The 15240-nt window shown below is 32.2% G+C and overlaps 1 protein-coding gene across 1 annotated transcript; it reads right to left on the bottom strand.

Moving 5' to 3' along the window:
* Positions 1-919: 919 nt before the first annotated feature.
* On the bottom strand, positions 920-2056 carry LOC110114618 (pathogenesis-related genes transcriptional activator PTI6-like). The gene has a single exon (XM_020847550.2). The coding sequence runs from the start codon at positions 1861-1863 to the stop codon at positions 1075-1077; it is 789 nt and encodes a 262-aa protein (XP_020703209.1). The 5' UTR covers positions 1864-2056; the 3' UTR covers positions 920-1074.
* Between the last annotated feature and the right edge of the window lie 13184 nt (positions 2057-15240).

The raw sequence follows: 15240 nt of genomic DNA, 5'->3' as shown, positions 1-15240 counted from the left end.
AAATCGTATTTCGCTGCTATATTTTAAATTAATGAAGGCATCAAATAATTATTTGAAGAGCAAATAATCATAGATGTAAGGAGAATTAAGCCATATTTTATTGCAAGCGAAGACACCATTTGACTTATTACATGGATCCTATGGGGAAAACACTGCTACGTATATTCCGGACGGCAAAAACAAATAGGGAAAATTATTGAATATTCTCCACGTCAAAGCAGTCGAATGGAAGCAAAGCCCTTCTTCCATTCTCGCCGCCTCCACGGCTCACCACTCACACTATGCATTACCTAAAGCCGGGCCCACCAAAATAATAATAAAATGAGTAATGTACTAAGTAAATATAACAGAAATTCAAAACTACTATTTAGGGGAAATATTTAGTCAGAATTTTCTAATATAATTGATATTAATATAAATTTTAAAACTATTATATTAATTTTCAATTTAATGATATGGTAATTAAAATTTTAATTCTATAATTTTTAAATTTATTTTGAATTAAATTATATCAAGTTATTCTAACAATATTTAGGCTTTATTTGTGACGTTTTTTTTAATGCTTCTTAAAGTAGTTTTTTAAAACAAAAATTTTAATTTTTGTATTGAAAAATTATTTTAAGAACCAGAAAAAAAAGCCTTAATTGCTCAAATTTGAAATCTTAACATTAGTATTTGTGATTGAATTCAATAAAACTAAGATAATTTCAAAAACAAAATAAAATAAATTTGAGAAAAGATCAATGACTCATTAAAAGAAATAATTTTACTTCAAATGACACGAATTCAAGCTATGTTTTTTTGTTTATTACCCATAAAGAAATATAAGGATAACAATCTCAAAATAAATATATCATTTTGATTGAATTCGAATAAACTAATATTTCTCATTTAGAATAATTTGATATCATTTTCAATATAAATTCAAAAATTTAAAAATCATTTTGATATGATTTTCATCAGAATATTCTAACAAATTTTCTTGACTATTACCATTATTATAAAAATCAGCTCCCTTATTCTCTCACTCGGTGACTCACTCATCACTCCTACTCAGTAGCTAAGGCCTAATACTCAACCAAAACTCGGCAGCGCAGCGGACTCCAGAAGCGAGAGGTCGTCGAGCTCTTCGAATTCAATCTTTTCCCAATTCGCCGACTTTGGGATGAAAGATTCCGATAGGCAAAGCGGCGTCTCCACCACGCTGAATCCGAAAGCGTCGACGTCGCCGTAGCCGAGCCACTCGCCGAACGGCAACTCGTCCTCATCGAATTGGAGCACGGACGTCGGAGAAGTAAGCGGCGCTGCAGGTTCAGCCACAGTCAACACAGCCGCCGGCGTGGGCGGAGCGTCCGATGACTCCAATTCGTACTTGATCTTCCCCACGGGGAAGTTGGTGACTGCCTTCGCACCCTTTATCTGTAGGGCCGCGAGGTCGTAGACGGCGGCGGCCTCCTCTGCAGTGTCAAAAGTCCCCAGCCAAAGCCTCTTCCCGCAAAGCGGATTACGGATCTCCGCCGAGAATCGGCCCCAAGGCCGCTGCCGCACCCCGCGGAATTTCTTCCTCTCACCGCCGCCCGGTGGTGGATCCGCCGGTGGCAGGGTCAGCCGCTGATGGGGCTTCCGGCGTGCAGGTAAGGAGTTACCGATGGGTAATTCATGGACAAACCTCTTAGGCCGCCTGCGCCAGGTGGGTCCGTCTTCCTCAGAGCTCGACGAATCGGTCGCGTCGGCATCCGCGAATGAAATTCGCAAAATTCTCCCGGATTTTCCGGCGGCCGGAGTCAGAATCGTCTTATTCCTAGGGCCAGGGCCGGCGCCGGCGATGCCGCGTATCCGTTTCTCGCGAATCGTTCGATTCATCGCCTAAATCCTATCCGCGGCTTCATTTTTCTGTTAAATTGAGCATTTTCTGCTCATAGGTTGCAGGAATCGAGGAGGGAGAAAAATGAGGAAGGGGGAGAAATTAAGAAGAGGGCTATTTAATGGATAAGAAGTAAGAACAGAACCTGAAAGCCTTCATGAATGGAAGGAATTACGAGAATGCCCTTGGCTTTGGCTAGCTTGTCGGATGCGGAGTCCGGTAACTGTTAAATGATCGCGCGCGGCGACGAGAGATCCGGACGGGGCAGTGGGTGATTCCAGCCACTAAGCTACTATGTGGTTGCAAATTTAGGTTTATTTTGGAATGAATGTAGATTGTATATGTATATATTATTACTACGCCATTAAAATTTATTTATATGGAACATGAATCTCAATATATATTTAAATTAAAAGTTTTAAAATTAAATTCAAAATTATTTGAACTCCAATTTCAAGCAAATTTATAGTTGAACCGAACATCGGGGTAAACCCAGCGATGCTAAAAATGTTCCAATTTGAGCCCGAATGAACTAATCAAAGGTTTGAAGTGTAACTCATAATTTCAGGACATTAATTTGAGAATAATCCAACAAGCCAATATCACTTAATTCCAACACAACTTAAGACACTTTAATGATGAATAAACGAATCCAATATCACTTAATTCGTAATTTCAATAGTCGATATGATCATGAATATGTAGAGAAACAATAAAACACATGCAATAATCATGAGCCTATGAACCGATAAACGATTAAGGTATGGAGGCCAGTAAAATAATGTAGTGTAGTACATATGTCGAAGTACTAAACAATCCTTTTTAAATAATTGATTGTTGTAGTACTATCAAAATATTAAAGAGATTGCATAAACAAACAAAGAGGAAGTACTAAGAAAAATTGTTAAAATCCATAACAATATAATACAATACCATCCAGTAATCATATAAGACTAGACACATGATGCTTAGTTATATACATATCATTGTCAATCAGCAGCTAATATTACAGGCTCAATAATAGAAATCACGTGCTCAATAATAGTAAATCAGTATAAGAACAATATAGTAAATCAATAACAACATATCAGTAGTAGTGAAGCAGTATAATACATCATATCCAAGTAATCATATTAAATAAGGAATTCTTGATTGTGGTGTTTTTTCCAGTAATCAATAAATCAGTAACAATTGGCTCAATAATCAGAGTCATCACTCTTGCCCGTCAGAACATTAATTAATTCCTTTTAACTTTTAATCAGTGAATCATTAGAGGATAACATCAAATTACAGTATTTAAAAGAAAGCTCTTCGATACACCTTATATATGATAAATCAATCTCCAGCCAATGTTAGTAAATCACAAGCCTTTACTTATTTTCACATATGTTATTACCAACACAATATTACAAAATTAATAGCAACTAGCTATTACCCAATTACATGACCATATTCATTCATAATGCTTGCATTAATAATATAGTCATATTAATTACCATAGTCATTATTATATTCAACTTGTATAAAATAAAATAACTATAATTTTAACTATTGAAATGAAACCAAGCAATCAAAATATCTAGAATAATCAATACTATAACATACAAAAAGATTACACGTTACAAGTTCACTGAATTCGAAGAAAGTGTAATAAAATTAATTATGGAAAAATCAAATGGTTGAAAGAAAGATCTTTTAAAATAAAAATATGATTTAAGTAACCTACAATTATCTGAGTAATTTTCACTAAAACGACAAAACAAACTAGCAGGCAAAACTCCAGTTTCTCTTTCCGCTCTCCTCCTTCCCCTCTCTTCTTCTTCTTTCCTTCCTGAGCAACCTGAGTAAGTGAGGGAGGGTCGGCTGAGTGGAGAGAAAAAAAAAATAAATAACCATTTCAGTGCGCAACACCACAACACCCATGTGACCCAGCGTTGCTGCGAGTACGTAACTCCAGCGTTACTATAGAACAAAGAGTTTTGGTGCTAAGGTGCCACTCTCTTGTGCTCTTAAGTGCCTAAAAGCACAATGCTACAACTCTCCAACATGTTAATTTTTAAAAACTTTGGAAATTTAATTTATTCAAATATAGTTGTTATAATATGCTCACCTTAAAAATATGTCATCCCCGATTTTTTCACTACGGATTCGGGTAACAAAACTAGTACAAAATAAAATTGTATGATAAAATTAAAATAAATTCAAAATCAAATTAAATATTGTCAGATAGTCCAAATCAAATTAAAAAGCAATTTCTATTATATAGGCATTCAGTTCATTCAATCACATGCCGTTTGATATGCAATGCAATGGCAATCAATCATTCAAAGAAGAATTTTTTACCAGTTAAAATCTCAAGTTGTTATCAATCTTCCTAAAAATATAAATTATACACTCCTTGGATCATTTGGGCAAGTGATATCTGTACTAGTGTAACAGACTCCCTCTAACTAACAACTCTTTCATTAGCTCTATTCATTGATCTTTCATTGTATGCCCTCAATCCTGCAGTCCTTTGTCCTTCAATTTGCCTAGTATGTTCTGCTCCAGAATCAATTCTTCCTTCAAGTCCCTGATATGGATAATATGTTATCATGTATCCTTTTTGAACACACCGAAAATAACATCGTGTCAATAGGTAGCATTGACCTAAATATCTCCTTCCATAATGGATGTAATCTTGATAACTTCTATTAAAATCGATCCCCTCAAATCACCCGATCTAATTCTCTTTTCACTTACACAATCCCTATCCTTGCTCGAATCATCTCTAGTCTTTCTCCCACTCACTTGTTCATATCTGGATGCTGGCGATGCCAAATCAAGCTCTATCAATCTGGCCCTTTCCACCAACTCAGAAAATTTCTGAATCCATTGAGGTACCAACAAATGCCTCGACTCCTTATTTAATATTTGCATAAATCTCTAACATTTTGTGTCATCAATGGGAATCAAATGATGAGCATATCTATCCAATAAAGTAAAAACTGTTTCATACTGCATCAATGTCTTGTATCCCTATTCTAATCTTATGAAAGCTTCCTACTTTTTTTGTCAAGCTGAAGGAGATATAACCCACATCGTAAAAAATGCAATGAACTCTTCCCAAGTAATATATGTATTTATCTTTTTTCTTATAATTTCTCTCACTCTTGTCCTGCCCACCATCTCTCCACTTCACCTTTAAATACAAAAAATAGTTAATCATACTTTCTAGTTCTCTGGGCACTCCATATTGTCAAATATTTTCTCTATTCTTAGTAGCCAATCTACTACAACCTATGGTTCTATAACTCTTTTGAAAAATGGCGGCTTCAACATATGAAATATCTATAAAGGCTCATCCTCCTCTTCTTTCCTGCTTCCAACCGGCTTGCTCGATGTAACTTCCATTACTTGTGTTATAACACTGACCAGCTACATCACACTATCTAACGATACTTGATCTATACTGTATTGTTCACTTATACAATTATGTCTGAATAATTCACATATATAATCAATTATATGTATAAAATAATGTACCTTAAGCTATCCAATGTTACCTAATTTAAAATAAATTCATATAGTAGTGGTTAAAATTCAATTCTTATAATAACAATGCTTTGATACTAGGTTTGTCGCACCCCATAATCTAAATTAGAAAGAATTATATATTTTATCTTTTAATAATAACAATCAAAGCTATCTATTTTTTTAATAATATAAAATATCAATGAAAGCTAATCTATTAATCAAAATATCAATATATATTTATATTTAATACTCCAAAAATTATATACAATAGCCATGAGTCATACAATACAATATAATATAATATCCATACACTCCTGACTATAAAAAAATATTTAATGATAAAAAGATAAAATAATAGAAAATTTTGAGGCATCCTATAACTGATAAGTCTCAAACTCTTGATTTTCTTTAATATTCTATAATCATTTAAATCATATACATAATAAACTCAAAAAGCTCAACAGTTCACCAAAATTCTAAAACAGAACTCAAAGCATAAAAGATAAATTGTGAAATTATTTAATTCATAATTGTAGTAGTCAATATGATCAATAATAGTAAAGCCTATGAACTAGTAAACCAATAATATATAGATGCTAGAAAAATAATGTAGTATAGTATTATTTAGAAGCAATAAAATAGTAAACGTTCATTTTTAACTCATACATCGTCACAATATTATCCAAAGATTAACAAGTAAAGTAGAAGTACTAAAAAAATCTTCAAAACTCATAACAATTTAGTATAATACTATCCAATTTTCCCAAAAAACGGTACTATATATCTAGTAATCATATAGAAGTGTACATATTATATTTAGTTATATGATTATCAATGTCTAGTTGAAAATGAATCTACTAGTGTTTGCCATTAATTACAAATAATGTCCTTCCTTATAGAAAGGCCTTAACTCAATATAGTAAATATCATCATATAGAGTGCATTACATGGTTGGATTTGGAAGAATCTAGTGACATGAGAGATATTCTCAAGAGAACATATGCTTGTTTATTTGGTATTTTGGTTGGTAGGTCCATAATCGGACAATGGAGGGTGGAAGGGTTGTAGTCAAGTGATTGAGATCAGGGGGATCGACTTAGGCGATTTAGGTCGGAGGAACCTTATTTGATGGGCGATAGAGGTCGAAGAGACCGTAGTGGGGGTGACATAGGTCGAAGGATCATAGTCGGCACGCAATGAAGGACGAAGGGACCATAGTGGAAGGACAATCAAGGTCGGAGGGTATGAGAAATCGTAGTGGAGCAGTAAAGAGATGTAGATTTTAGAAATTTCATATGAAAATCAAACATGCACACAAATAAATAAGAGAGAAGTTTAGTCCCAACGAGATCCCATTCGCACGCTGCATCACATGCTGCGACTTTCTTTATCCTTGTTGCCCAATAAGAGCTTAGTGAAGAAGATTAATGAAATTTAATTAGAAGAGTATTATATTATGTAAATAATATAATTTTAGATACTGTGCAGAAATCTTTAAAAAAAATCTCGCGTCAACTGGCCTTCCTTCCGCCCATCGCGGCCGTCTATAATCGTCGTACAGCCGCTAACCGCTAACTGCGGGATGATTTAACGAGTAGAATTTTCACACGTGGGAAATCATTCATACGAAACGGCTGCGGAGGAATTAGATTTTTTTTTTCTTATAAAAATAGTAATAATTTTCTTAAAACGTAATTGGCCTATTAAAGAAAACCCAAAATCTCACCCGCTGAGCTATTGCTGGAAATGCGCACACGTGGCATATTGTAAGTCGTAAAACATGATGTCACAAATGAGATCTTCAGATTCGGTCGTTCCACTTTTCATGGATTAAATTTGTTTAATCAGAAGAGATGTGGGCCCGGTTGAATTATGCTTAAGTAAATTCGATTTTGAATTTTCTTAGTTAATGCTTTTCTGATAGTGATTAGTGACCTCGATGTCGTTTGTTGCAACTTTAAGTAATAATTCAAGCATAATATTAAATTATTATTATATTTAAATCTTATAATTATATATTCCTTCTAATAATTATATATTAATTTATTCTTTCTTTAAAAAATATATAATTAAAAACAATCTCTACACAATATCATTCTCTACACACTCTTTTATCTTTAAATAACAATCCATATCCTAGAAAAAAAAATTTAGGACCAAGAAAGAAAACATGTTAAAAATTTTCTTATAAACTAATTATTAAATTCTATATATAAATTGAATATTATTCTAATTATAATATCATTTTTTAATAGTAGAAAATTTTCGAAATATAAAACATTTCTATAGACATGAAACCTGTCATATAACTATCATTTTTAATAAAATAAATTAAAATATAAATTTTCTTTATTAAATCTTAAAATTATGACGACTTTCTCAGATTAGCTTGAAATTTGAGGAATGTTAATACTTAATAGATAAATTAATATGTAACAGCATATATCTGTAAGCAAACAAAACACTTGAAACATAATGGAAAGTTGCAGCAAATTCCAGCACTTATGTACTGAACTGCGAATGTGAAAGAAAATCTTGCAGAGAAAAATTCTGAACAAACGTGAAATTGAAGGCAGAAACAACAATCGAATGTTCTTTTTTTAAAAAAAAAAAATCTACATACACAATCTTTGTACCATAAATAAGTAATTTGTACAAATCTTTTTTGCTTGCTGTAAGTGCTTGAGAACCAAGAGTTTGTAGTACTAAAGGAGCAAGTTGGAGGTTTCATTTGGGATGATTTTCTTATTATGTTTATGAAAATTTTATATTAAAAAGTTGCTTTTGAAAACAATAAGAAAGGTGGCTCAAAGGAAGTTGAGGATTGAAAAAGAGGCTAACCAGAAAAGCCGAAAAAGATGATCCGGGCAGGCTGGATGGCCTTTAAGGACATTTGCGGGCTGTTGAAATGTGGACCGTGAACGCACACGCACGAATCAAAGGGAGCTGGGATAGGGAGTCATGATTGCAGCTGCTTGATACGTGAATGTGAATGGGCGGACGATTAGGGCAAAGGGAGGGGGTGTGCAAATTATCAAATTATCCTTATTATAAAACAAAATGTGATTAAATATGCTTATTCTAATTTTAGTATAGTTAAAAAATATTTTATTAAAAAAAAAGCTAAAATATTAGTATAAACAAAAACTTAAGGGCATCATTGTCACTCTCTCTCAAATTTTCTATTTATATTTTCTTATTACAAGCAATAATTATTGAGTTTTATAACGGTTATTTAGATTTTTTTGGGACAACTTTTAAAGTAACTTTTTAATTAAAAAATTTCCATTCAAAATATTTTTGTATTATCTGTCTCAAATATTTATCTCTCCACACCCAGTTGGCCACGTGTGACATTTTTTAATTTGACCCTTTACCTTTCCAAGCGAAGCCTTTTCAAATTCTTAATAGTTATTTTGGTTTGTCGGTGGAAATAATAGAATACCAAAAGTAGATTTTCAGCAAAAAGACAGTCTTTTCATCACCTTTTTTCTAATACTTAATCAAACTAATCCGTCATTTTTAAGTTAAATAATAACGGTAATATGAATATCCTCACGGAAGTTAGATAGTCTTTTGCTTGGACACGTGTGCGTTAGTCTATATATTAAACATAATTAGTTAAAAAAAAACATATGGTAACCAAAATCTATCATTGTCGAGGTAGGCATTTGATTAACAAGTATGTAAGTTGATTAATTAATTATTCAGGCCAATTTTAAGTACACATGAGACTAGATTTATAGAATAAAGTTTATTATTTTCGAATAAAAAATTGTTTAATTATATCAACTGACCAATATTGTCCCATGAACATCGTTCTCCAACCACTGCTAACTGAATGATATTGCTCAATCACCGCACCCAGATACTATTGCTTGGTTGCTGCCATCGGATTGCCATGGTCTGACTGTTGATGTCCGATCATCGTTGCTTGAGTACTATTGCATGAACACTGTCACCCAATTATTATTGTGTGACAACTAGCAGCAACTATACAATCTTTTGACCACAACGATCTTCTACAGAATAATATCCATGCAAACCAACTTTGTTGCTCATCATAGTCAACAAAACCGATAGATGTGAAAGTTAATGCATGTCATTAGCATTAACTTTGATAAATGTCGTCATATATAACTTCAATACATGCTATGAACACTAAAGTACATCATCACTATTATAGTTTATGTTTGTCATCAACAACAATTTTGATGCCAAAAAGATCATGCATGACACAAACGCCAATGTCGATGCAAATTGTTACCAACATTGTGAACGAAAGCCATCAACATCAATACCAACACAAATACTCAACATCAAGATTAAGAATTATGCTGAATTTCTTGATCTTTGATCTCCCCTCCTATGAAGAGAACAATTATTAAGAGCAAAACTAATCTCTTGAAGACCAGGGTTGTCAAGAACCTGACATAAAAAATCTGGTTTGGGTTAACCCTTAATAAATGGGTTTGTTTTGGATCTAAAATTTTGATTCATTCGTGTTGAACATATTTCAAACTTAAACTTGACCCAAAAGTAACCCATTTATTTAAGATGAGGGATTAAAAATGACACAAATGTTGATCTTATTCATTATAATTATTGGATAAGGACATAAGGTAACAGCGTTGAGTAAATCTCAATGTGTTCGATAACAATGACTATAGCATTAATGAGGTATTCACCTTGATTTTGTCTCTTTTTTTTAATCTTCTAAGATAACAGAGATAACAATTTTTTATTTTTTTTCTAATAATAACGAGTAAATTTTATAAATGAGGATTTGAATCAATTGAGAAATTTATTAAGATTTCAAGAAATTAAAAAGATGATTTATCCCAAAGAACTTAATAAAAATGTGAATAAATTTATTTTATTTCTTTTTAATTTTTCATGAAGGTTGCATACACTTTGTTATATTGATTAGTACATATAGTATAACCTAATGGCTTTTATGAATGATATAAAATCATTACAAAATATAATATTTAATTTTTAATGAAGAGATGTCTATTATGACTCAAGATAAGAGCAGTTGATCATGGCCTAAATGGAAGGTGCAAAAGGCGATTCCATTAAACACTAGGAACTATGAAGCACATTGAAACCTTTAGTGAAACTTGCTTTGATCAATTTTTATCATCAAACAATTGCTATGAGAGAATGTGGTTGACTATGCAAGAAAGAGATGGAAATTCAACCCTTCCTTATATCTAAATACATGATATTCCTCATCATTTCCATATTTAAGATGGGATTCTTATTCTACATCATTTTCTTATTAAGATAGGGCTTTAAGCATTAAAGATGAGATATCATTAAAAAATATCTTGATCAGGCGTGAATCTCGATGCAAATATGAGTCAAAAGTTTAAAAATAAAATCGGACAATATGAACTCCGATTTCAGCGAGTTTATAGTCAAATTGAACATCTCAAGGGTAAGAGCCCAATAGCACCAAATTCTATCCAATCCGAGCACAAATGGATCTAAATGAAATGACCAAAGTCTATGTGGAAGTTTAGAGAGTTAATTGGATGACTAAATGATATCCAAATATGACATGCTTATAGTCAAATCATGCTTATAATCAAATCGAGTGGCTCGACGAAACGAATCCAACAAGCCCAAAATCGCTCAATTCTGACATCTATAAAGTATTTAATTGTTTAATAAATGATCTATAATCAAAGGGATCACTATGAGTCGTCCGATGGAATACTCCTAGCATGCCATTGATCTTCTCCATATTTACTAGGCATGTCACTCCAAAAAAATATAAATAGATCTTTCATTCTTCACAATAGGAGGAAGAAAACGAAGGAGAAGAGGAGGAGAAAAACTAAAAAGTTCTCTTTTTCTCTCAAGCTTGCACTACCAGCCTGATCTCTTCCTTACCACTGACCGTCACTGGCCGATTTCTGCCCATTCATTGGTTGTTGCTAATTCATTTCCTAACAACTAAGCATTTCTAGACATTTGCCCATCCATTGATTATCATTGAATCTCCAGCCATCGTTAGACATCAATGAATCATTCTTTATTATTCAATCAACACAAAGAGTACCCGATTGAAGATTGAAAAACTCTCCAACATATTATATTCTCCCCATCCTAAAGATAAGAATGGGTTGACTTCTGAAATTTTAAACACTACTATAATCATTTCAAATGGGCAACACCACATAATCTTTTTCCCTTTTGGGGGATTTTCTATATAAAAATCATGGTATTTTCTTATCATATGTTTGTGTGCTTAATTTTCATACTTTGCTAGCACGTAAAATGTTTCTCTCTAATGTCATGAATCTTTAAACCCACAACAAAAGAGAAAATGTGTAATCATTGAAAGGATGATGAAGTTTAAAGGGAAACTTCAAGAGTTGAGGTCATTCCTTTTATCATGTCTTATATTATTGGATGCGTTATTTGATTAAAATAGATTAAGGAAGCTAATCCATATTAATTTTCGGGGATTTGATTGGTTTAATAAATGTTAAACTATTTTACAATCCAATTTTATTTAATTGGTTAAACAAATTAACCACATCAAAGATGCAACCTACAATACAAGGATGACATCTCAGGGAACTTGGTGAGGATCACAGAAGCAATGTCTTAGTTGCCAAGATTTTTTTCCCTCATCTTTCCACCTTCGCCCAACCCTTGCCTTTGCTATGTTCAATGCCCACTAGTTAGCTTTATTTCTAAATGGGTTAGGACATTTTTCATAGAGAAGAAATTTGAAATGAGTTATACAAAGAAAATCCAAATTGAAGACACAACTAACTAAATATTATTACGCAATTACAAAATATTAAGTGCATTTAACCATTTTCCTCCTTACCATTGAATGCACATATCATTACATCTACCAAGCACATGTGATAGGGTCTATCGGTGCCGCTCTCGACCTGCCAGCCAAGCAGACTCAGACATGCAAATCCTAACATTTTTAGGGTTTTTGAGATTGTTTTTGACCTTCTGAGCTCAATTCAGATATTTTTAGAGTTCAACGAAACCTCTATGACTAAATTTGAGCTGATTTAAAGAGTTTGAATAAAATATTTTCAATACTTTTTGTTCAAATTGATGCACCAACTTAAGGAAAATATGAAATTATAATTAAATAGTTTTTCCTTTGTTATCATTCTCGAGGAGAGGTCCATGTTGATATTTAAAGAATAATTATTCAAAAATTACAATTTTATGTCAAATTTTTTAAAATTTTAATATATAATTTCATATTACAAATGATACCAGAAAATCGGCTAGTACAAATGACATGCCTCCAAAAAATTTAGATAGGCTATATGAATGTTTGAGGTAATATTTTAATTAATTTCAGAATCACCTTAACTATAATTTCAATAAATTTATAGTCAAATTGAACATGTAGATAATTAAAACCCTTCAATACTATAGATAATTAAGCACTTGAAACATACTTCTAAAATGCATATTTTATAATGCAATTTTTTTAGCTTGTAATACTAATTTTTATGAATCTCATATCATTTCATAGTAGTAGCACAATGCACGCCTTGACTCGCTTAGCACCACTAGGCTTCACATGCTCTTCTTTTTAAGCTCCACTCTAACAACCTCACCTCTTAAAATTGAAAACTATGATGTGTGAATTAAGTATGTTACATGTAGATTGATTTAGTGTGTACTCAAATCAAAACTAAATATACTGTGAGGTAATATTTGAATTGAAAATTTTTTGAATTAAATTCAGAATCACTTTAACTATAATTTTAATAAATTTATTGTCAAATTGAACATGTCGATAATTAAAACCCTTCAATACTATATGTGATCCAATCCAACTCCAAGTAAGCTTAGATTAAGCACTTGAAACGTACTTCTAAAATACGTATCTTATAACGCAAATTTTTTAGCTTGTAATAATAATTTTTTATGAATCTCATATCATAGTAGTAGCACAATTCACGCCTTGACTCGCTTAGCACCACTAGGCTTCACATGCTCTTCTTTTTAAGCTCTACTCTTAACAACCTCACCTCTTAAAATTGAAAACTATGATGTGTGAATTAAATATGTTACATGTAGATTGATTTAGTGTGTACTCAAATCAAAACTAAATATACTGTTATCACCTTCAACAAATGAAACTCTAAGCCCATTTGGAACAAAACAATAGATGGGGCCATGCTATCATATTATTAACATCATAAAGTTTCTTAAAAAATTAAAATAATTATTACTCACACATAACAAATAAAAAGTCCTCACATCATCACACATTCTTCAACAAATGTCGAATGACTGATGTACTTTTTTTTGAGATATTTTGGTCAATTAAGACAAACTCTCATACACATCACATACGTAAGTTTCAAACCAATGATCTCTTGATTGGTAGCCAAAGCTCACAACTAACAGATCAAGATGAGTTGCGCAGCTGATGTACTTTTGGCTAGACATTGCTATTCTGATGGTTATTTTAACTGAATTGGTAGGGTTCCAAAGTTGCTAAAGAAAAGGGTGTTTCAACTCTAATACCATCAACTAATCTAGTTGGTTTTGTATACCATTCTTGAACTAAGATCCACATACGATAATCTAGTGACTGTAAAAATGTAGATGTGTGTTTTCCAAAAATCGAAAGGGATGTTGTCAAACAAAGAAGGTCTAATGATCGAGTAACCTTCTGGTGTGTTCCGGTTTCCAAAAGTAGCCACAATCGTTCAAGAGGGTCATTCGAATTTGGAGCAAGTTGGAAGTATATTTACATTCAACCACAATACAATATTGAGTCTGGGTGTTGTGATGTGCTCGCAGGTTTGAGATAGCTAAACAATTAGTTATAAAACTAACTTAGTTTTGCTTTGTCCGTTAATTGAAGCTTTTGGAGGAATTGGTTGCACTAGTTCACTGAAAAAATATACATCACAAGTTCAAATCTGTGATGGTAAAATTGGGCGCATAAGAGAGGAGAATTGATAGTGGTAGGTAGCCTTTTGATGAGATTAATGGCTATAAAAGGTTGCTATATATTGATTATTAGTTGGATGTTTAAATAGGTGCTTTGAAGTTTATGGTGGAATGATGAGGTGTTTAAGATGATATATTGACATGAATGCAAAGACTAGTCCCATTTGAAATGATTTGGAATATTGCTTTTATGTAGTGAGTTTTTTATGAGATAAATGAGTAGAAATTAATGATGGTGAAATGTTAGCGTAGGATGTGAACTTATGCTCTAGAGTTGGTAGTAAAGTTTGGCAAAGTTTATTAGATGTCGAGATGTAGAACAAGAATAGATTTAAGCGTTCTCTAGTTTGGTTGAGAACTATGTAGAAGTATTTAGATGGATTTTAAGGTTTTAGTTGTTGGTTTATTGATCTTAAAGAATGCTTATGAAGTGGAGAAAGAGATTGGAGCAAGTGTTTACGAGGGATAAAAATTAACTTAAAGAAAAATACAAAGATAATTACCTTATAAATCTCAAAAGATAGGCAAACCACTTGAAGCCACCAAGCACCAAGTAAATAAAGAGCATTTTCTCACAACTTTCTTAATTCAACACCTTTAATTTTTATCTATTTTTTGTATTAGTGTATTTTTCACCCATCTATTTATAAGAAAATATTTTGCAAAATATATCTTGATATAAATATATATAGTATAATTGAAATATATTTATTTAAAATAAGAAGAAATTTGGTACAACCTAAGTAATGTATAAATAAAATTATAAGATAACCCTATATGCTATTTTCTTCATAAGGCGATCTAAAAGCCCTATAGTTTATAACAAATCACTTTCTATTTTGAATAAATACCTTAATATTCTAAGAGTTTTTATATCATAATATCTTTATACACTA

This window comes from Dendrobium catenatum, unplaced genomic scaffold, assembly GCF_001605985.2.
Source record: "Dendrobium catenatum unplaced genomic scaffold, ASM160598v2 fragScaff_scaffold_133, whole genome shotgun sequence".
In the NCBI taxonomy this organism is placed as follows: domain Eukaryota; kingdom Viridiplantae; phylum Streptophyta; class Magnoliopsida; order Asparagales; family Orchidaceae; genus Dendrobium; species Dendrobium catenatum.
This window is presented reverse-complemented; position numbering and strand designations above follow the sequence as displayed.

What these genes read in the sequence shown, in the direction of transcription:
- LOC110114618 (XM_020847550.2), bottom strand. Translation starts at nt 1,863, where the DNA reads ATGAATCGAACGATTCGCGAGAAACGGATACGCGGCATCGCCGGCGCC.